We start from the raw sequence: 21547 nt of genomic DNA, 5'->3' as shown, positions 1-21547 counted from the left end.
CTCCAGCCTGTTGGTGAGAAGTGGGTTCGGGGCTCTGGCGGTCTAGTAGGAAAGTGCTAGGGTGACGTTCTTTTGCGGGTGTGCGTGCAGCGGGCAGGGGGAGAAGCTATGAAAAGCAGGACTGCGGCTTCCTGGGAGGATGCCTCCAGCCACAGCCCAGCCTTTGGGTTTGGCATTTTAGGGGGTGATGGGTGCCTGTCCAGAGCATCCTGAGGTGTTGCACCTGCGCTTGAGCCGGCCCTGACCTCTGTGAGGGCCGGCAGGCGCTGCAGGCGCCAGAAGGATCTAGACAAGCAAGGAGCCGGCTGCACACGTAGGTTCTTACTGCTCTGTTCCCCGTGTATGTTTGGGGTGTTCACGGTAAGAGACTTAAATTGTATGGACGTTCAGCTCTGCCTCTGGATTTCCAGTGCCACGCGGCTGGCCCGTTCCTCCCATGTAGCTCTCGGGGCGTCCCTTACCCCACGCCTCGGCCTGCAATCCCCGCCTGCTCTGTCCACCAGGGGAAGGCGCACTCCTGGTTTCCAGCGGACCCCCCACCCCGGAGACGCTCCGCACTCGGGGTGGCGCCCCCTGCTCTGCTCCAGGAGGAGCAACTGCAGGCAGGTCCCGCCCGGCCCGGGGCGGCGCCCCCCGTCCCCCAAGGCCTAGAGGTGCGCGCGGGGTGTAGGGGTTGGGGGCTGGAGCGGGCTCCGGTCCTGTGCGACGCCTGCCCCGGACCTGGCCGCGGCAGCACCGAGCCCTTGGCCGCTTTGCTCACTGGCTGCTTAACAACAGCCCCGGATATAGTTAACACGAGCAGAAACGAGCGAGCGAGATTCGGCGATGGGGAGGTCACGCCGCGGGGCGGAGGGCGGAGGGCGGAGGTCCAGCCCGGCCGACCACGCCCGCCCCGGCCGGCGCTCGGCAGTCCCGAGGGTGGCCGTGCGGGGACAGCACCCGCCCACCGGCCGGCCCCGTCCCGGCGTGCCGCGCTGCGGCCGCGGGGCGGGACTTCCGGACTCGGGGCCGCCGGAAGTGAAGGTGGCGGCGGCGCTGGCGGTGGTTGAGGGTAAGGGCGTCTGGGCCGTGGCCGGGGAGGGGCTGGGCCGGGGCGGGAGGAGCGGAGCCGGGGGGCGGACCGCGGCGGTGGTGGCAGCCGGGCTCTCGGCCGCTTCGGCTCACTCGCGCTCGGTGTCTGCGCCTAGCGCCGCGGGACCGGCTAAAGCCCGCGCAGCGGCTGCGCTGTGGGTCTGCGGCGGGGGGCCTTCTCTGGCTGGGCGTCCGGCTCCCGGGTCCGTGCCGAGCTTCTGTGCTGTTCCTCCGCGAAGCCCCATGAACCCCCTTCTCTTCCCTCTCTACCCGCTTCGGCCTCCCAGACTCTCGCCGGCCGCCCTTGTGGATGCGGGGACCCTGCCCTCAGGGGGCGTCCTTCCCTGCGCCACCGCCCTGCCACCTGCATCCCCGGGAGCAGGCCGTGCCTGCCGCTGTGCTCCTGGGTGCAGGCTTCCCCGGGGCTTGGGCCTCGTCCTTGTCCTCTGGCGACTTAGCGACGACACCTTGCCGTGTGTGCGCTGGGTGACCGGCTGGGCGGTGGGAAGACAGGCCAGGCTCTGGGGCCATGTTGGTGCCTGTCATTCTGCCCCCTTGCTGGCCACAGCCTCGGAGCTGGCAGGCCACGTCCACATGGCTTCAGCACCCCAGAGAGCAAACAGCGGTGTCGCGGGGGTGTGGGAGGTGTCAGGTCAGGGTCGTGGGCTCTCCTGAGCAGGACCGCCCTCTGTGGTCAGGCTTCTGTCCTCCCCGCTCGGGCATGCATGTGTGAAGAATGGGTCTCTGAAATCCTCTGATCTGTCCCGGTGGCAGGCAGAAGTCATGGATGTAGATGCTGAAAGAGAGAAGATAGCAAAGGAGATTGCAGAGCTCGAGAGGATTTTGGATCCCAGCTCCTCAGGCATCGGAGTGGGGGTCTCGGAGTCTGGTCTCACGTTGGATTCTGATGGAGGTAAGCTTGCACAGGCCGGGGCTGGAACCCATCCATCTGCCCTCTGCAGTGCTCAGCTGCACTGACCTCTGCCCTTACTCCCCGAAGTGGCCTGTTAGCGCTCCTCCTTAGTTGGCCAGGAACCCGCTGGCTGTGCGTGAGTGTGCCGTCCCGGGAAGGTAGCGGGCTGTCCTCCTCAGGAATCGGAAGGTTCCAGAGCTCAGCTTGTCAGCTGCCACTATGCTGGACAGCTTAGGGTCACCCCTATGTGCCGTCCTCGGTGGTCCCCTGGGCCCTGAGGCCCCTCACCACAACTCTGATTGGAGGTCTGCCCAAGTGGTCAGAATCTATGAGAATCTGGGCCCTCAGGCCTCTCCCTGGCCCCAGGTGCAGCTCTGAGGCTGTTTCTCAGAGTTTCGGACTATGCCAGGGCCTGCTTTTCACCTGTAATCGGGGCCTCCGCCCTGCCCCCGCTCCTAACTCCAGCACCTTCAGGACGGGGCTGGCTCCTGCAAGGCCTCCCCTCGTGGTCCTGGTGATCTTCCCTCTCTGGCTAATTCTGCCCTCGGTTCAGGGCCTGTCCTGCCTGGTCAGTGAGTAGCGCTGAGCCACTGGCTGACAGGAAGGGAAGGTCCAGTTTTGTTCTGATGCCTTTCAGCCCCTCCCCCGCCTCATGGCCTTCAGGAAACGACCCTGTGCTGCACCTGCTAGTCATCTCTTTGGCAGATGTGGGATCCCGTTGCCAGTCACCCACACAGTGTGTTTATGTTCCCACAGATTCGCTGCCGGAGGAGGACTCAGAGGCCGCTGGTTCCCCAGGCTCGGTAACTACTGGCCTGAGCTGGCTGCGGTGCCCACCAAGACAGACACCACCCTGCCAGTGGGCCCAAGACCAAGGGGGGAGCGCTCTGAGCTCGTCTCGGTTTTTCCTTGTGCTTGTTACAGAGATGACACGTCACAAAATGTTTGTCACCAAAATTAGAATTGTTCCTAGGATAACCATTGTTTGATGCTTGGCATTTGTGCTTCCTGACTTTCCTGAGCTCCCTGTAATGGGTACGTTTCTGGGCATGACGTCACACATGGAAGGTTTCGAGCGTGCTGCTCGGTCTGTCTGTGCCTCAGTTTCCAACGTGCAGTGGAATAGTCACAGCACAAGGCAGTCCGTGTGTGTGGTTGTCCAGGAGGGCGTCTGGCACATAGTCCCTCGGTCAGGCCGGTTTTTATTGCTGCTTCTAACAAGATTTTCACATTTAGAATTTAGGGTTTCACATTAATTTGGAGAATTTTTACAATTTGCCTTTTGTTCTTTCCCGAACGCAGTAGGTACAGGATTGATTGCGGCTTTTAACAGCTGGGTAGCCCCCCTGGCTTAGATTTACTGTGGCCCCTCACCTGACAGTTCTGTGGATTGTTCCCGGGTTTTGGTTTTGCTGGTGCTGCAGTAGCCGTCCTCACACGTGTTGGGGCTCACCATCCCCTGTTGGTGACAAGGGCACATGAGCCCGTTCTGAGCCTCAAGTTCATAGAAGCATTTATTGTGGGAAGTGGACAGTATTTAGCTCCTCACACTTTCCCACCTAAGATATATTTCCAGATGTTTCTTTCCTCTGTCTTAAGTTGTGGAACGTGCACATGTTGGACACAGTCCCACGTCAGGGTGGTGGTCTGCTGGTCCAGGGACCGGAGCAAGAGCTTAGAGGCTTATTGTGCTACCAGGGGAGGCAGCGTCTGTGTGCCTCCTTCCTCACCTGCAGTGTCCCATCCCTAACCAGGAGGAGGAGAGGTGGGGTGAGGCCAGCAATGGCGAGGACAACCCCAAGGAGAAGACCCTCCCTGAAGACCCAGAGACCTGCCTGCAGTTGAACATGGTCTACCAGGAGGTTATCCAGGAGAGGCTGGCGGAGGTCAGCCTCCTGCTGGCCCAGAACCGGGAGCAGCAGGTAGGACAGGGCCTGGCCCTCAGAACCCCCATGGCCAGACATCCCTGAATCAGGGCTTTGAGCTCCGTTTGCTCCCTGACTGCCCGGCTCCCCTTCCCCACAAAGAGTCGCTGCTGCCTGACCCCAGATGGGCCCCTTGTATCTGCCACAGGAGGAGATCATGTGTGACCTGGCAGGGTCCAAAGGCCCCAAAGTGAAGGATGGCAAGAGCCTGCCCCCGAATCTGTACATAGGGCACTTCATGAAGCCCTACTTCAAGGACAGGGTGACCGGAGTGGTGAGTAGTGGGGGCCCTGCTCTCATCAGGGAGGGCGGGGGATCAGGCAGTGTGGGAAGGGGCTGTCATCTCCACACCTGCCGTGGGTGTTGTGAATTCCCTTGGATTGTTCAGGGTAATAGTCTCCAGTCTCCTTCAAACTCTTTCCAGTTACCAGTGGTGAAAGTCAGGGTCTCTGGCCCTGGAACGTGGTAAGCTGACCTCACCTCCACAGATAAGCCCCGGAGGCATTTCCGTAAGAGGTGGCACATGGGTAGGGCAGCTTGGTAGAATCATGGCGGCCTGGTAGCGAGGTCCTTTGGAGCTGCTGAGCCTGCCCCATGCCCGGTGGGTTACGGCCCCCAGCACTCATCAGGCAGTAGCTTTGGGCCCAAGTGTCTGGTGCCAGGCCTCCCACATGGCCAAGCTGCTCGACGAGGCCGAGGGAAAGGGCTCCAGAGTCCTCGTGGGGCCCCAGAGCGACATATTTGGCCCGTGAGGTGAGCATACCTGGGTTCTGTCCATGGCATGACACTGTTTTGTCTGGCAGGGACCTCCTGCCAATGAAGAGACTCGGGAGAAGGCCGCCCAGGGTATCAAGGCTTTCGAGGAGCTCCTGGTAACTAAGTGTAAGTGCCTGGGCCTGGGCCTCAGCACCGCAGCCCTGCCTCTCCCCAGACGCCCTGCCGTGGCTCTGTGGGCTCCTTCAGGCCCTGACCACTGGGACTGGCCCCTCAAAGCCCCTGCCTATCCCATGTCATGTGGGGATCACCATCCCTACAGCTCCCTGTCTGGTCTCCCTTTTCATCCCTGGATGCCCAGCCCTAGGGGCCCAGCTGTGAGCTTGTGCCAGGGCGTCCTGTGCACTGGACAGAGGGCCCTGTGTCTGCAGCCTGGCCCCTCTGCCAGCTCTGTGGTCCTGGCCTGGTCGTGTGCCCACCACTTCCTCACGTGAAAGTGGGGGAAGGCGCTACTGACGTCATTGCTTTTTGTCAGGGAAGAACTGGGAAAAGGCTTTGCTCCGAAGGTCAGTGGTGAGCGACCGCCTCCAGCGCCTGCTCCAGCCGAAGTTACTGAAGTAAGTTTGAGCACAGTCGTGGATGCCAGCCTGCCTGGTGAGCGGGGGAGTCCAGGCTGCACATTTTGTGACAGGCATGTGGTGTCACCGTGTCCCCCCGCTCGCAGTGGGAGAGGCGCTGATCCCTGGAACTTTCCCCCAGAGAGGCAGCTAGGCTCGAGGTCAGTCATACGAGAGCTGGGCAGGCCGCATGGCCACATTCAGTCACGCAGCTTCGGCAGTTTCTCTGGTCTGAACGCAGACCGTTCGTGAGACCTGCTTTTTACGCTGTGCTGGGGTGACACCATGTGACCAAAACACAGCACCTGTGGCTGGGCCAAGGGTCCAACTGCCCATGGCCTCACGACTTGATGTGTGGATCAGGCGGGGACGGTTTCCTCCTCCCTGGCGTTTGGAAGGGGCAGCCGCAGGCTTAAGTAGACCCTGGCTTTGTTGCCAGGCTGCCTGCAGAGCACCCCCTGCGTGCTGGGCCCAAGGCTGGCAGCTGGGACGGCGAGCCGGTGGCCGTTACTGTCTGTGATGCGGCCGCAGTGATGGGAGAGGGAGAGTCGCTGCTTCCTGGGGGCAGGGAGCCGGGGCAGTGTCCTGCCTGCAGGAGACAGGCTCGGGGTCGGAGCCAGGCTCCAGTGTGTGCTCCCTGATGCATAGCTTCATCCTGCTGAGTGACGCGCATGCCTGGGTCCTTGGGGAAGTGGGGCTGGCCCCAGGATGCCCACCCCTACCCCTCCGGAGCGCGGCCGTGATGTGGGAAACCCTGGTGTCTGCCTGCCCTGTAGGCTTGAGTACTTGGACCAGAAACGGAGTAAGGTGACAAGCGAGGCAGAGAGGCAGATGCTGGAGAAGCAGAGCAGGGAGGCGGAGAGGGAGGTCCAGGACATCCGGTGAGCTGGGTCTTACAGGGACGGCTTGGCCTGGGGAGAGGCACGGAAGGCCCGGCATGACCCTGGCAGCCTGTCCCTTCCTCCAGGCAGCTCCCAGAGGAGGCCTTGCTGGGGAGCAGGCTGGACAGCCATGACTGGGAGAAGATTTCCAACGTTAATGTAAGTTGGGGCAACACTGGTCTGACGGTGGCTCATGGCCGTCCTGGCAGCCAAGGGTGCGGGCTGGGATCAGCAAGGTCAGATTCAGGCAGTGAGGCTGCATCCCCGGTGGCCGCCAGACCTGCCATGAAGCCTCTGGGCAGGCGCGTGTCGGGCGGTGTGGAGCGGCTTCCTGGGCCTGCCCCGCCAGGGTGAGCTGCCGTTTCTGAGACGGATGAGTGTGAAGGTTCAGGCTTTGTGCTTAGAGCAAAACCCCCACTTCTGGCTGTGTGAATCCTGGCAACCTGGACAGGGACCCCACTTCTCCCCGGGTGTGCCAAGCCATCAGCTGTTGGAGAGCGATGGCTCCAGCAGGTTGGGTTTCTCTGCCGGTGCAGTTTGAGGGTGGCCGCAGTGCGGAGGAGATCCGAAAGTTCTGGCAGAACTGCGAGCACCCAAGCATCAACAAGCAGGAGTGGAGCGGACAGGAGGTGGACCAGCTGAAGGCCATTGCAGCCAAGCATGGCCACCTACAGTGGCAGAAGATCGCCAAGGAGCTGGGGGTGAGGACCGGAGAGGCCTTGGGTGCATGGCTGGAAGACTGGGCGAGCTTGGGGTCGCCATGGGCTATGTGTCCCAGCCCAACCCTGGGAGCCAGCGGATTTCTTCCTCGCGCTGCTCTTGAGGGTGTGGCCCACAGGGAGAACAGCCTCTCCACCCCTCTCTGGGCTGTCTTCGGAGGCTTCTGGCTTCTCAGCCCTTGTCCGTCTCTGAGTGCTCACCCGCCTTCCTCCTCCCTCCTAAGGCCCGTCTTTGGCTTCCTTCTGGATCCTTCCTTGTTTCCATCAAGCTCAGGTGTCGGTTCTGATGGGTTTTGAGGGGAACGCTCTTCCCGGTTTCCTCTGGGCTCTTGTGTTGTTTCTAAGGCGAGGACCAGGCGCTTCCCGCAGCCTTGTCTGCGCCCTGAAGGTGTCGAAGGCTCGCCTCAGAACAGCTCACGTGGACTAGGACTCTCGCTGCCTCTTCGGACCTTAGTTTGTGCGGGGAGGTGCTTCTCGTCCTTACGTAGTTAGGTGTCTCAGGAGTCCTCTGTGTTGTGCTGTGGTGTCAGTGTCATGGTTCGTGGCCTGAGAGGGTGATGAGTGAAGTCCCTGTGTTTGGATTCATCACCCTCGCGGACAGACGCGATCACCACAAATGGAACTAAACTTAATCGAAGCCACGCGGAGACCAGCGGAGACCCCGGAGTGGCAAATGGTCCACTGTCCTGCCAAGCTCGGTCTGTAGAGCCGGGCTTTTAAAGTCGTTGTTAGTCTTCCTTTTCTCAGTTTCTTGGGTTTTATGTAGGATTTTGGTTTAGAGCAGTTTTGCTTCTCAGTAAAACTGAGAGGAAGGTATGGAGTGTCCCCTTATGTCCTTCACCACCACCACCCCCCGCCCCCGTCATCGTCTCTTACCAGAACGATGCTTCTGTTCAACCAAGGACGGATCTGTGCTGACGCCGCCGGCCCCCAGACCCGCCCGTGGACGTCCGGGCTGTCCTACTGCTGGGGTGCCCTGTGTGGGCTTGGACCGTGTGCAGGGACACGTGTCCGCGGGGTGGCCTCCACCGCTGTGCCTCTTCTAGGACGTCCCGGAGCCGGGGTCCTGTCGTGTCCAGCCCGTCCCGACGGCTTCTTCCTCTCAGGAATGGAGGTTCCTCCCGGCCTTTTCCCGCCTGCCCGCTCATTTCTTTTTAACACTAATAACACCCGTTGTCTGGACGGACCTCACTTTGTCCCTCCGCCTGCTGAGGGCATCTCGGTGGCTTCCAGGGTTTGGCAGCTGTTGGAGGTGCTGTTAACATCTGTGCCCCGGTGTTTGTGTGAATGTGTTTTTCAGCTCCTTTGGGTCATATGCTACGAGGATGTTTGGTTTTGTCCTACAGAGTGGCTGCCCCGTGCCGTGCACCCCCGGCCACGAATGGGGGTCCCACTGCCCACGTCCTCACCAGCGTGTGGTGGTGGTCAGGCTCGAGACTCGGGCTGTTCTCACAGGCGTGTGGTGGTGTCGCACGCGCTTTTTCTTCTCCACGATGGCAAACACGTGGTGCTTTAGTTCTCATCTGCGTGTCGTTTTTGGCCAAGTATCTGGAGGTTTTTGGTTTATCTTTAATCAGATTGTTTTCTTGCTAAGTTTTAAAGAGCGTCTTGTGTATTTGGAATAACAGGCTTTTAACAGACATGTCTCAGGAGTGTGTTCTCCTGTCTGTGGCTTATCTTCTCGTTCTCCTGGCGTTGTCTTCCACTGAGCAGGTCTCAGTCTTAGCGAAGTCCCGCTGACCCATTCTTTCACGGAACATGTCTTTGGTGTCATGTCTTAAAAGACATCACCAAACCCAAACCTCATAGGCGTGCAGACTGCATGCGTCCAAGCACACATGTTTTCTGTAACTCAAGGATTTTCTTTAGGATAAAGAAGAGTTCAAATCACGTTAATTAGCTTGGGGGGAAATACTTTCCCGTCGGGGATGAGTGAGGGGCAGGCTCGGGTAGCCACGTCTGCTGTGGAGACTGGTGGTTTATGTGCGGAGCCGGAGCTCGGATGGAAGCCCGGATACGGTCACTCTGGAGCTCTGCCTGGGATGGCGTCCCCAGAGCTGGGGGTGCCACACCAAGGACTGACCCCCCAACACCCAGGCACCTTCAGCTGCCCTCGATGGAGGCCTCAGAGAGACCAGTTGGAGCCCCAGACTTAGGGCAGCAGTGCAGCCCCCACGTTGTCAGAGCCGCGTGCTCTGCGGGGAGGCTCCTCCCACAGGCCGCTGGGCTAGTGTTTCCCATCGAGTCCAGCGTCGCTTTGGGGTTACATAAATGCAGCATTACGGATTTTTCTGGACCCGCTGTGTGTGAGTGTGCAAGCTGGTGCTTCGTGGTCCTCTTCCCGTCAGGCTCTGCACTGTCCCTGCAGGGTCTGGTGGGAGTAACTAGGTCATGGGTTCACAGCACCCTGGCTGTCACTCTGCGGGGGGTGCACACCCAGCGACACCCACTTTGCTTTGGTTTTGGGGCTCGGGAAGACCAACCGCAGCGCCTTCCAGTGTCTGCAGAAGTACCAGCAGCACAACAAGGCTCTGAAGCGCAAGGAGTGGACGCGGGAGGAGGACCGCCTGCTCACCCAGCTCGTGCAGGAGATGCGCGTCGGCAGCCACATCCCCTACCGGAGAAGTGAGTGTCCGCGTGGGCCCTGCTGCCTGTGCCCCCACTATGGCTCGTGGGCCCCTGGACCTGAGGCCCCTCACGGGCGCAGGCAGCTCAGTCTGTTGGCCTTGAGGGGCTGGAGGGGGACATCCGGGATCACCCAGCCCCCGCAGTCCACGGCCCAGTGACCTCGTGACCAGGGCAGCCCCGGCTGAGTGACCCAGGGAGCGCGGTGCCCATCAGGCCCCTCTGTCCGCAGTCGTCTACTACATGGAAGGCAGAGACTCCATGCAGCTCATTTATCGGTGGACCAAGAGCTTGGACCCCGGCCTAAAGAAGGGGTACTGGGCCCCAGAGGAAGATGCGGTGAGCAGACGGCCGTGGAGGCCGAGGAGGCCGTCCTCCGGCATGGGAGCCAAGGCGCCCACCATCCCTTCTGAAATGGACTGATGCGGACTGGGGAGCTTACGGTTGCCTGGAGAGGCCTTACCTGTTTGTTATCCTTTCCTGCAGAAGTTGCTTCGAGCGGTTGCCAAATATGGGGAGCAGGATTGGTTTAAAATCCGGGAAGAGGTGCCAGGTAGGAGCGATGCCCAGTGCCGAGATCGGTGAGTTGGACCTCGCTGGGTGAGGGAGGCCTTGCGGGGGTCACTTCCGGGTAGGCTGGAGGGTGGGCGAGCCACCTGCAGCCCCGGGTGGTGTGCTGGTGGAGGCTGGGGTGGCCCTGGGAGCCCTGCATACCAGGGGTGACCGGTCGGGAAGCGGGATGCTTGTTGGTTTTTTCAAAGGAGTCTTTTGTACGGGCTTAAGCTGAGGTGGCCCAGGGGTCGTTTGCCTGACCCTGGTGCTTGAATTCCTCTTCCAGACCCCTGGCGGCAGTGTCTCTGGAAGGCCGCTTTGGCAACCTCCTTTTCTCAGCCTGTTTTTTTTTTAATGGTTCATAACGACATAATCCGTGTGTCATACAACATGTTCGTGTTGAAGCGTGCAGTTCTGGGGGTTACTGTCGTCGGTGAGCTGTGCAGCCGGCACCCCAGGCAACTTCAGAACATTGTGACCACCCCCCAGAGAAACGCCGTTTCCCAACGACAACAGACAATTGAGGAAAGGGACCAGGGCTCAAATAGACGTTTCTCCAGAGAGTGCACGAGACCGTGCTCGGTGTCATTAGCGGTTGCAGGGCAGAGGTCAGAGCAGCAGTGAGACGCCACTTCAGGCGCAAGGGCCGGTAGTTTTAAGACCGCGCAGAAGGGCAGGTGTTGACGAAGGTGCGGAGTGGGCGTGGTGTGGGGGCCGCGGAGGACCGTGTGGCACGTCCTCGTCCTGCACTTTCGCCGCACGCCGCAGGAACTGGAAGCCGGGCCTCACACGGGCACCTGCTCGCACGTGGTCATAGCCGTGCTGGTCCCAGTGGCCACACGGCGGAAACAGAGTGTCTGTCAGTGGAGGAACAGATCAACGACAAAAGTCGTTCTTAGGCTGGATGGACAGTAGAGTACCTCTCAGCCTTAATGACGAAACCCCAGGGTGTCTGGTTGGCGAGGTCGGTGGAGCGTGCAACTCTTTTTTTTTTTTTTTTTTAAATATAGATTTTATTTATTTATTTGACAGAGTACAAGCTGGGGGAGTGGCAGGCAGAGGGAGAGGGAGAAGCAGGCTCCCCACTGATCAGGGAGCCTGATGTGGGAGCTCAATCCCAGGACCCCGGGATCACGACCCTGAGCCAAAGGTAGACACTTAACCACCTGAGCCACCCAGGTGCCCCTGGTGCGTGCAGCTCTTGATCTTGGGGCCATGGGTTCGAGCTCCACATTGGGTGTAGAGAGGACTAAAAAGATAAGTGGACGAAGTCCTGACACACTCCCCCCAGTGCGTGCGCCTTGGCAGTGTGAACGTGGGTGCGCGAGCATCAGTGGACGGGCACAGTGGGTGCTCTGGTCTGTGCGCCTGTGAGTGGGGTTTTCTGGGCAGTGGAGATGCCGTGATTTCCCGCAGTGGCGGCCCCCCCTTTGCCCCGGGGGGAGGCTCCGGGAGCTCCGCACCCTCAGCAGCACCGTGAATCTTGGCTCCCGCTGGCGTGGGGCGTGAGGTGGCATCTCGGTGGCTTCCGTCCGCTGCTCCCTGACTGCTCCTGGCGTTGCGCGTCTTTGTGTGTTGGCCGGCCCTTTGCATGTCGTCTCCGGAGAAACATCTGTGTCCTTCACGCAGTTAGAAAACCAAGTTGTCTTTTGTGTCGCGTGTTTGTGTGAGCTGATATGTGTTTGGCTACAAGCCGCTTATCCGAGGCCGCGTTTCCCCTTCTTTCTCAATGGCGTCCTGCAAGACACATTGAAAAGGTTTCAATTTTGATGAAATCAGTTAATCTGTATTTTCCGTTTGTCTTCTGAGCTTTTGGTTCCGGGTCTTGGGAGCCCTTGCCATCGCGGGGACGACCGCAGGCACGGGGACGGCTGTGGGCGTGCAGATGGCCATGGGTGCAGGGACGGCTGCGGGCAGGCGTTCTGGCACCTGAAACGCCCCCGTGTCCCTGCCGCTTTCAGGTACCTCAGACGGCTGCACTTCAGCCTGAAAAAGGGACGATGGAATGCAAGCGAAGAGGGGAAGCTGCTTGAGCTGATCGAGAAGTACGGCGTGGGTGAGTCCTGGGCCTGTGCGGGCCCTGGGCCTCCAGGAGGCACGGCTCACAGCGACCCCAGCCGCCTCCCTGTCCTCGGCTTCTCCCTGGCTCGGCGGGCGGTGGCTTTTCCCCCTTGCGCACTGACGCACAGTTGGACGGAAAGTTCAGGGGCACCGTCACTCCACTCCTCTCCTGGAGACGGCTGTTGCCGGCCACGCGCACCTGCCCGGCCCGCTCTCTCGGCCTGTTTCTAGGGCAGCTTTTTAAAGTCGAGTCACTCAGCGTGAGTTCACGGAGTCCGCTGTTTTCCACTTTACGACGCAGCGTTCTGTTGTCCGTCGTGTCTTCTGCCTTCACGCGTTGTGTGTCCTCCCACTCTTGTCCACGGCCGCGTGCTGTTTCCCTGAGTAAGAGCACAGATTTCCTCAGTGGCCCATCTGTTGGTGGACATTTCCGTTGTTTCTCACTTCCGCCCCCGAGCCGGAATGAGCCGAGGGCTCAGTCTCTGCTTCTGTTCATCCCCTGCAGCGTCTGCTCAGGAACAGATGCTGGACGCGCTGTGGCCAAGTGTAAGCGTCTGCAGAGTCCTGACTGGCACGGAGTCACACTGCCCTAAAAACAAGGCACCAGTGTCCTCCCGCCTGCACTGTCGGGAAGTGAGAACAGATAATTTGCAGTGTTTGCTGTAGAGGCCGCTGTGGCAGATACACAGGGGCTGTTTTTACAGCCGTTTTTTCCCATCTCGGTTGTGCGTTGTCTAGCATTTTGCTGAAGTGCCGTTGCTCCGACACGGGGAGGGGCGTGCAGCGGCGCACACGTGCTGGCGGACGCAGGTCTTCTGCAGGAGACGGCGTGTCTGCGAGAGGAGCCTCTCGTTCAAGCCGGTAAACGTGTCATCAAGGACGGTGGGAAGCAACTTCCACGTCGTTGTGCTTTTGTAGGTCACTGGGCAAAAATAGCTTCTGAACTACCCCATCGGACGGGCTCCCAGTGTCTGAGCAAGTGGAAGGTCATGGTCAGGGTGAGGCTTTACCAAGTCAGTCCGAAGGCCCTGTCGCCCATGGGGCCAGCGTTGGCGCCGGGCGGGGGGAGAGGGAGGGACGTCTGGTTTCTGGCCCTGGCATCTCTTCTTCCCGGAAGCCGTGGGCAGAGAGCCCTGGCCTCTCCGACAGCTGCTGTCATCTCAGAGCAGTCGGGGGGGGTGGGGGGGTCGTGCTCCCAGCGTGCCATGTCCAAGTCTCCCCAAAGGGCTGGCCTGCCTGCCTGTTGTCTCTGGCCCCCGGGCAGCCAAGGCCTCCAAGTAGCCCTTCCCCACAGAAGAAGCAGAATCGGGGGAGGAGGCGGCGGCGGCCCCTTCGCAGCGTGCGGTGGAGCTCCAGCAGCGGGGACAGCAGCAGCGGGGACAGCAGCAGCGGGGACAGTGGCGGCGAGGGAGGAGGCAGCAGCAGCAGCAGCAGCAGCAGCAGCGACAGTGAGGACTCAGAGCCAGAGGAAGCCCCGGAGGCCCGGGCGGGTGGCCAGGCGCTGCCATCAGCACCACATGCCGTGCCGGACATGGACCTGTGGGTGCCGGCCAGGCAGAGCACCGGTGAGCCGTGTGGAGGGGGATCCCGGGGCTGGCCAGGACGCCGTGCTGCCTCCCCCGGCCCTCCCAGGGGCTCCAGCGAGGCTCAGGATGGCAGCAGAGCCACTCACCCCACGGCCTCAGCTCCCGCGGAGGAGGCGGGCCAGGCGGACACTTCCTCCAGGATCCACAGCACCAGTGCAAGAGGCGTTGGGCACCTGGACTCGGCAGACACTCGCCTCTCAAGCTCCGAGGAGCCAGCAGATAAGGTAGGTCACAGGCCCCGGTGCACCCCACATTGCTGCCCGGGGGTCACCAGAGCTGGTGCTGAGGCACAGCGGGCCGGCCTGAGCTCGCGTCAGCAGCGTTCCTGGGTTCAGCAGAGCAGATACCCGTTCTGGCTCGATAGAGTTTTCGCTTCTGGGCTCTCAGGACAATCACGTCCAGAGCAGCAGTCTCTGTTTCGCCTCTGGTTTGCTCTAAAGCCGTGCAGGAGAGCTGTTGAGGGGACTGCTGGGTGGGCACTTGGACTTGGAGCCGTTTCTGACCCGTCTGTCCCAAAGCGGGGGCGGGGCAGGGGATAGCAAGCAGGAGGGTGTCCTCCTGGCTTGCAGAAGTCCAGACACCTGTCCTGTGCAGGGTCCCACTGTCCACCTGCATGGGTCCGCCTTGCCTCATGTGTGCCTGTCCCAGTCGGCGTCCAAGGTGTCAGGTTCCTGGCTGCCTGCCTGGCTCTGGCTGCGTGCGGACTTGGGTGAACAGGCTGGCGTGTCCTAGAGGAGGCCGAGACTCCACTCTGTGGCACCTGAGGGGACAGCGGGCTGTCTAGGCAGCCGGGCGGAGCGCACGTGCCAGCTCCTGTGCCGTGGCTTCTCTGCTGTTTCTGTAACCGTCAGGCCCCTGTGGTGCCATCGGCTGGGGGTCCAGCTGGGAGAGCCGGCGCCCTCTGCTAGCACTGGCTGTGGCCGAGCCAGGCCGGCATGTGGGTGCCAGGCCTTAGGGACCCAGCCAAGGCCACCATGCTTCAGAGTGCTTCCCACCACCCTGCGTTGGGATCTGGGCACAGGGGTGTGTGTGCTGCCCCTGCAGGCCCTGTGCCAGGGCTCCCCACGTGTTAGCCTCACGCCATCTTTTCGTTAGAGTGAGAGTCGTCTGCTGAAGGTGCCGCTGGAGACCGTGCTGCAGGTGCTCAGGACCAACACAGCCCGCCGGCGCCAGACGCTGGTAGGAGCCGGCCCCCAGTCGCTCCCCACCACAGCCCCCATCGCCACTGCCCGGTCAGCCTGGGCCCCCTCCCCACTACAGGAAAGGAGTGGAGGGTGGTGGGGATGGGCCATGGGCAGACCTGAGCCAAGCCTGACCGGGAAGCCCAGGTGTCTTTCTTCCTTACACAGAAGGAGAAACTGAGGCAGCCGTGCCTCCTTGGCTCATCCCTGGGGGCCAGCCCCAATGACAATGGTGTGGCCGGGCCCCGTGTACGGCAGCTGTGGCACAGGACGATCAGGAAGCGGCAGCGGTGGCGGGGACATACCCTGCAGAGAAGGCTCCTTGAGCGCCAGCTTCTGATGGCCATGAGCCCGTGGGTGGGTGACATCGTCCTGCCCTGCACCCCCCGGAGGCTTGCCGCAGTGCACACCCGAGGTACTGCCCCAGGGCTCCTTTGAGAGCCTCCTGTGGAGCCCAGGGTGGGGGAGACACACAGGGCAGATACGGGGTGACCCGAGGGGCCCCTGTGCCCACCTCATCTTTCTAGGAAACGTCCCCTTGGAGGGCTGGTCTGACCTGCTTAGCACATGGGGGACGGTCTGGGAATGCCCAGCCATTCGGGCCTGAGCAAGGGTCTTCTCGGGGCTCAGGTGGGCGGTGCCCACGTGCGGGTTTCTGGAGAGCTGGTTGAGTTCGTGGGAGGGGGTCTCCAAAGGCCAGTCAGGGCCAGCCTGGCCTCTGGGCTCCTCTGCCCACCCTTCTGGCTGAGCGTGGTGGCAGATGGGTGAGGGGTTCTTTGGGGCTTCAAGGAGAGGGGCCTTGGTAACCACGCGTGTGTACCCATGCCCCCTCAGCCGATGCCATCAGCAAGCAGCTCCAGGACGCCCGGCTGGCCAGCACGCCTGTGTTCACCCTCTTTATCCAGGTGAGAAGCCCCGTAAGGCAGAGCTTTTCTGTTTTATGCTTGGTTTTCCTTGGGTGAAGATGGATGCAGTTCTTGAAGGCTAACTTCCTGAAGTTCCAGACCCCAGGAAAGGGTCTTTCAGTGGTCTGTGATGCTTAGCAGGCCAGGCACCATGGAAGGGGCAGCCCTGTCCCTGCCACCATCAGGTGAACCCCATCCTGAGAAGGGATGGGGGAAGGAGACCCCAGCCCAGTGGGAGCTCTGCGCCGATGCCCCCAGGCCCTGAGTCCAGGTGGGGGCTGAGCAAAGGGGTCCTAGCCTTGAGGAGCTGTGCGGGGCTCCGGACCTGCCCCCAGAGCAGCGGTCAGAGCTGGCTCAAGTTCATCACAGACACCCTTGTCATCTCGGTCCTGGATGCATCTCTCAGCTGTTCCAGATCGATACTGCTGGCTGCATGGAAGTCGTTCGAGAGAGGAAGGCTCAGACCCCTGCCCTGCTCCAGACTGGCACTCGGGACCCGCCGCCTGGGCTCCTCCAGGTGAGGAATAGGGGGTGAGCACTGGGTGGGGGCTCACCTGGCTTCCACCACCCCACCCTCCCTTTCCCGACGCGGCAGGGCCAGTGCCGGGGTGGGCAGCAGCTGTCCAGCTGGGGAGTAAGAGACAGGAGGCATTCCCAGGTTCCCTGGAGGCTGGGCCAGCTCCTGAGCACGACCCTGCTGGCTCTTGGTCCCCTCACGCAACCCTTCTAGGTGTCTGCTTGTCTACTTGGAGCCCTAAGGGCTTCACGACACATCCAGGGGGGCAGAGCCAGAGCTGGTACTGTGCTGTCCCTGCATGGGGGCCTCCAAGCCCTTGGGTATCTACTGCCCTGGGTATTGGCCCTGCTGAGGTGGGATGCCAGGTGTGGGGTCCGTCAGTGAGAGGTTGTGTTCCTGCGTCCAGTCACAACTGAAAAGAATGACAGAATGACCAGGTTGGCCCATGGTGCCCCATCCAGGCCCCAGAGCCCCCGAGTCCTCCTGCCTGGAGAGCCAGGTTCCTGCCTCTCTCTCAAACCCCACACAGCCCTGACCCCACCGTGATGAGCTCACCCCGTAGGAGGATGTGGGGAGGGAGGGAGGCAAGCAGGCCCTGGTGCTTGGGGCCCTGCTCCCACTGCAGGTGAGGGCAGAAGGAAGGCCTTGCTGCAGGTAGAGAAGTGGGTCTGGGCCTCCGGACTTCCCTGAAGTGCTCGCTCTTGTTTTTCAGATGTCTTCGAGGACGCAGAACAGCACAGGTACGGTTTGTCTCTGCCTGTGTCTTGACCGTCTGACCAAGTGGGAGAGGGCGTTGAATTTCGGGCTCTGAGCAGCATAGCTGTGGCCCTGGTGACCGGCCTTGCCCGAATCCCACGGCAGGGACAGTAGCGTGGCTGGTGGGAGCAGGCAGACGTAGTTCTTCATACCTACCCTGCATGTAAGCCAACCCCGGGCATCCAGGAGGGGCCTTCGCTGCTGGGCCACCAGTCTCCCCACACCAGCGGCATCGTGCGGGGCTCTGGGGACCTGGGAGACCATGCGGGGAGGGGGGTGGTGCCCAGCGGTCGTTGTTTTGAAGGTATTGAAGGTGGGGTGCTGGTGTGCGGTGCGGACCGGCTGGTATCCGGAGGGCCTTGCTGTCCTGGCCACAGCAAGAGCTCGGGGAGGTCTGGGGACGTGCAGATCAGACGCCAAGGCTCCTGCTTCCTACTCCCGGCACCCGCCTGCCCTCCAGGAGGGCCCTCTGATGGGACGTGGGGGAGGTCTCTCTCCGGTCCGCATGCATGGAGCTCATCCGCACATGTGTTCTGTCTTTCCTGCAGGCCGCAGCTTCCAGAACCTGCCAGTGCGAGAAGCTGCAAAGCAGAGCAGCGGCCACAGAGGGAGCAGGGGGTTACAGCCCTGTCATTCCGAGTCCAGTCCACAGGCGCCCCCGCCAGCTCCGTGTGGCCCCCGGCCCAAGCCCAAGACTGTCTCCGAGCTGCTCCGGGAGAAGAGGCTTCGGGAGGCCCGGGCCAGGAAGGCCGCCCCTGGCCCCGTGGCTGTCCCGCCACAGCTGCTGCTCTCCTCACCACTGATCCTCCAGCCCCGTCTACCGCAGGCCTCCCCCACCCCCTCAGCCTCGGGCCCAGCTGCCACAGCCACGGCGCTCTCTGGGCCTGGGATCCCTGCAGCGACGGGGCTGAGTACTTCAGCCAAGGATGAGAGGCCCTCCGCCCTGCCAGTCTTGGCCGGCGCCCTGACCTCCACGGAGGCTCCTCCTGCGGCCTCCACAGCTCTGGTTCCCAGCCAAGTCCTCGTGAGCAGCCATAAGGGTGGCCTGGGGCAGTCTCAGGCCCCTGCCGCGTCCCGGAAGCAGGGCCTGCCTGAGGCACCACTCTTTCTCCCTGCAGCCCCCAGCCCCATTCAGCTGCCTGTCCAGCCCCTCAGCCTGACACCAGCTCTGGGAATGCACAAGGGTGGGGCACACGTGGTAGCCAGCACCCCTCTGCCTGTCACCTGGGTGCTCACAGCCCAGGGGCTGCTCCCTGTGCCAGCCGTAGTGGGCCTTCCTGGGCCAGCAGGGACCTCTGACCCCAAGGGAATGTCGGTGACCCTGCCACCCTCCCTGCCTGCGATGCAGGTAGGCCAGGGCCCCAAGCCCCCTGGGCTGAGCCACCCTTGGCAGCCCCCGGCCACCATGGACACAGACTCAGATCCTCCTGGGACAGATGTCTCGACCCTTGCGATGCTCTGCCCATCCCAAAGTTCTGTGGAAGTGGGCAGTGATGTGACCCTTGCCCCTGGGGGACCTCCCTTCCCTGGAGGGGCCCAGGTGGCCAGCGAAATCTCTGTTCCCAGGGTACCCTCCCAGGCCACCCTTCTGGCTGACCACCCTGAAGCAAAACCCCCGTGGTCCAGCCAGCCACCTCTGCAAGCTGACACTGACCCTGGGAGTGGCCCAGGAGGGACACCAGGGTCCCCAGGATCAGGGGGACTCACGGGGCCTCTGAGTCTGGAGAGGCCACCCCCACCCCGGCCTGGGCCTGAGAGGTGTGCCCTGGACCTGGACCTCCTGTCTCAGGAGAGTGAGGCAGTCGTGCGGGAGTGGCTGAGGGGACAGCAGGGAGTGTGCGTGCCCCCGCTAGGGAGCAGGCTGCCCTACCAGCCCCCCGCCCTGTGCAGCCTCCGGGCCCTGTCTGGACTCCTGCTCCACAAGGAGGCCTTGGAGCAGAGAGCCGCCTCCCTCGTGCCCTGTGGGGCCGCCGGAGCCCTGCAGGCCTTGCTGGAACAGGTGCAGAGGCAGCTCCAGGACAGCCCGGCCTACCTGCTGCTGAAGGCACGGTTCCTGGCAGCCTTCACCCTGCCTGCGCTCCTGGCCACCCTGTCTCCCCATGGCGTCCCCACTACTCTGTCAGTGGCCACAAGGGCTGACACCGAGAGCGAGGATGACTGCTCCACCAGCAGTCCTCAGGCACGGCCGGCGGCCACCATCCCCGTTCAGGTAGGTGGACATGGGCACAGAGCCCCCGCGCCGTCTGCAGCATCCCCACCCAGCTGTGGGTGGGAGTTCCAGCCAGTGGGGCTGGCCCGCTGGTTGTGGAGGAGGAGGAAGCTGGCTCCAGGCCTGCTCAGTCTGTGTGGATGTGGCTCTCCCTTGAGGCCGGCGTGGAAAACAGAGAGGAAGGAACCTCTACAGTCACGAAGCCCCTTGGTCTCTCTTGTGGCCACCGCCACGGCCATGTGGCCTTGCCTGAGCGGGAATGGGTGATCTCAGGCCCCCTGCACCCCGCACACACTCCTGCATTGGGGCACCAGCTCCGCGGAGGTGGCCCTGAATTTGTCCCTGCGCTTCTGGGAACACCGAGATTCTTCCAGCTATCAGCTGGTATCGTGTCCCCCAGAAGAGCTTTCTGAGCCATGGAGGCAATACCACTTTCCTGATTCCCTGGCAAGAAGCCAGATATAAACACACAGGAAGGTGTCCCCATGTCCTCTGGCTGCGTGCCCCCATGGGGCTCCCAGCAAGGTGTCCTCTGACCCTGCTCCTGAGGCCAGCAGGAGAGCTGGGCCACCACATTGTGTGCCATGTCAGGGAGACTGTAGGGTCTCCTGCAGGTGGTGGCCATTCCCCAGCTGGTACTCGTCTTTGCACTGGAAGGACAGCAGAGGCAGAGCTTCCTGTCCCCTGTCCTGTGTGTAGTCTGTCCACTCTCACCCACCTGTGTTCCTCGGCCACTTCCCTGCCGGCCTGGCTGGGAGAACCAGGACACAGGAGGCTGGCTCTCCAGCATCACCAAGGGAATCAGAGTCCCCAGGTGGGATGGGGGGGTGGCAGGGATGCCAGACCCTCGTGTGGCCGGGTCTCCACTGCTGGGCCCTCAGTTCTTCTGTAAGCCACAGTGTCTCTGCAGGGACAGGTTTGGGGAGCTGCCTGTCCCTGGCGCCGTGGTGTCGGGACACAACTTCCTCCCTGGCATGACTCCTCACTGCCCCCACTTCCCCTGCCTGTTCTGCAGGGGAGTCCCTCTTGTCCCACTCTGCCTGGGTTTTGTTTCAGGGAGCCCCAGAGCCTGGGCAGGGCTCTGCCTCCTCCTGCCTAGACAGTTCTGACAGCCTGGATGTGCTGAGAACCCGGCATGCCTGGCACACCCGGAAGAGGCGGCGGCTGGTGTGAGCAGTAGGGTAAGCATGGGTCTTCCCGGTGGCTCTGCTCTGGGCATGTGGGAGCCACCAGCTGTCCAGATGCAGGGCAGGCAAGCCCTTAGGAGCTCCCGTCAAGTGTGACGGTGTTAGGTGGGGTGTGGGTATATACAGGCCCCTGGGGGCAGGCCCAGGGTTGCGGAGGCCCCCCCGGGGGGGGCATCTAATCCCCCTCCCCCAGCTATAGTCTCACCCACTGGGTTCCACACCCCAGGCTCTGGTACTTCTAGCTAGCACACATGTGCCTTAGGGCCTTTGCACGGCTGTGCTCTCTGCCTGGCTTCCTCCCCTTCTGTCTGTAAGGCTCATTTCCCTTTTCCTAATCACATCCCTGCTCGGTGGCCAGCTCCTGAGAGATGCTGTCCGTGACTGTTCTGTCCCAGCGCCCATTTGTCTTGATGGTCTTCTCCCCCCTGTGCCTGACATGGTCTGGGTGTGCATTTGTCATCCATGCCATGGACATGCACCCTATGGGTAGTAACATGCTTTTTGCTGCTGGGGCTTGAGTGTGCGGACAGCACGCACCAAGTAGGGTCTCAGCATGGATTAGTTGAGTTCATGGGGTGGAGATTCCATGGGCAGAAGGACGTCCAGGTTCTCTGAGCATGGGGGGGGAGGGGTGTCCCACTGGAAGCCCACCCAGGCTCTAGCCCACCCTCAACATGGCCCCTGCATGGGCTGCAGGTGGGCAGGGAACCTGGTTCTGCTGTGCCCTCAAAGGGGGCATGGTGCCACCTTTGGTTCCTGCCCTACAGCACCACCCATGGGGTCTGGCTGGGGGCCTGGGAGTCCCCACCGTCAGGGCATCTTTGCGTTCTAGGAGGCAGGAGCTGTGCTGGACCCTGGTGAGCCCACCTGCCCGGAGAGGCCCGCACCGACCCGGAGAAAGCAGCCAAAGCAGCTGGAGGTTGGGGGGGCTCTGCCAGCAGGGGTGACGCCGCGGGCTTCGCTGGGCCTCAGGCACAAATTGGGATCTTGAAGGAATAAAGGAATGGCTTATTTTTTTATCGGGAGGCAAGCTGCCAGGCTCTTGTGATGTCACCCTGAGAGACTGGGTAGTGTGCAGAGGGTTGGGGCCTCCTCTGGTCGCGGAGGGAGCCGGCTGGCTGGGCCCTG

General features: G+C 62.0%; 1 protein-coding gene across 5 annotated transcripts; it reads left to right on the top strand.

Annotated features, from left to right (window-relative positions):
• The first annotated feature begins 971 nt into the window (after nucleotides 1-971).
• On the top strand, nucleotides 972-21444 carry SNAPC4 (small nuclear RNA activating complex polypeptide 4). Of its 5 annotated transcripts, none has more exons than XM_034664815.1 (24): nucleotides 972-1051; nucleotides 1846-1984; nucleotides 2741-2787; nucleotides 3739-3906; nucleotides 4058-4183; nucleotides 4713-4791; nucleotides 5159-5240; nucleotides 6017-6121; nucleotides 6208-6280; nucleotides 6658-6822; nucleotides 9318-9465; nucleotides 9698-9804; nucleotides 9952-10046; nucleotides 11979-12073; nucleotides 12997-13076; nucleotides 13373-13888; nucleotides 14760-14843; nucleotides 15014-15260; nucleotides 15680-15750; nucleotides 16157-16267; nucleotides 16980-17007; nucleotides 17572-19232; nucleotides 20289-20413; nucleotides 21252-21444. In XM_034664815.1, exons 2-23 carry the CDS (start codon nucleotides 1855-1857, stop codon nucleotides 20403-20405), a joined length of 4335 nt encoding a protein of 1444 aa, XP_034520706.1. In that variant the 5' UTR covers nucleotides 972-1051; nucleotides 1846-1854; the 3' UTR covers nucleotides 20406-20413; nucleotides 21252-21444. The 5 variants fall into 5 exon arrangements, with proteins under 5 accessions (XP_034520706.1, XP_034520704.1, XP_034520707.1 ...); XM_034664813.1 differs by having other exon boundaries at nucleotides 12997-13091; XM_034664814.1 differs by lacking the exon at nucleotides 972-1051 and adding an exon at nucleotides 1100-1274 and having other exon boundaries at nucleotides 12997-13091.
• Nucleotides 21445-21547: the final 103 nt, after the last annotated feature.

This window comes from Ailuropoda melanoleuca, chromosome 7 (assembly GCF_002007445.2).
Source record: "Ailuropoda melanoleuca isolate Jingjing chromosome 7, ASM200744v2, whole genome shotgun sequence".
NCBI lineage: Eukaryota > Metazoa > Chordata > Mammalia > Carnivora > Ursidae > Ailuropoda > Ailuropoda melanoleuca.
Note: the sequence above shows the minus strand (reverse complement) of the source record. Positions and strands in the feature narration are given on the sequence as shown.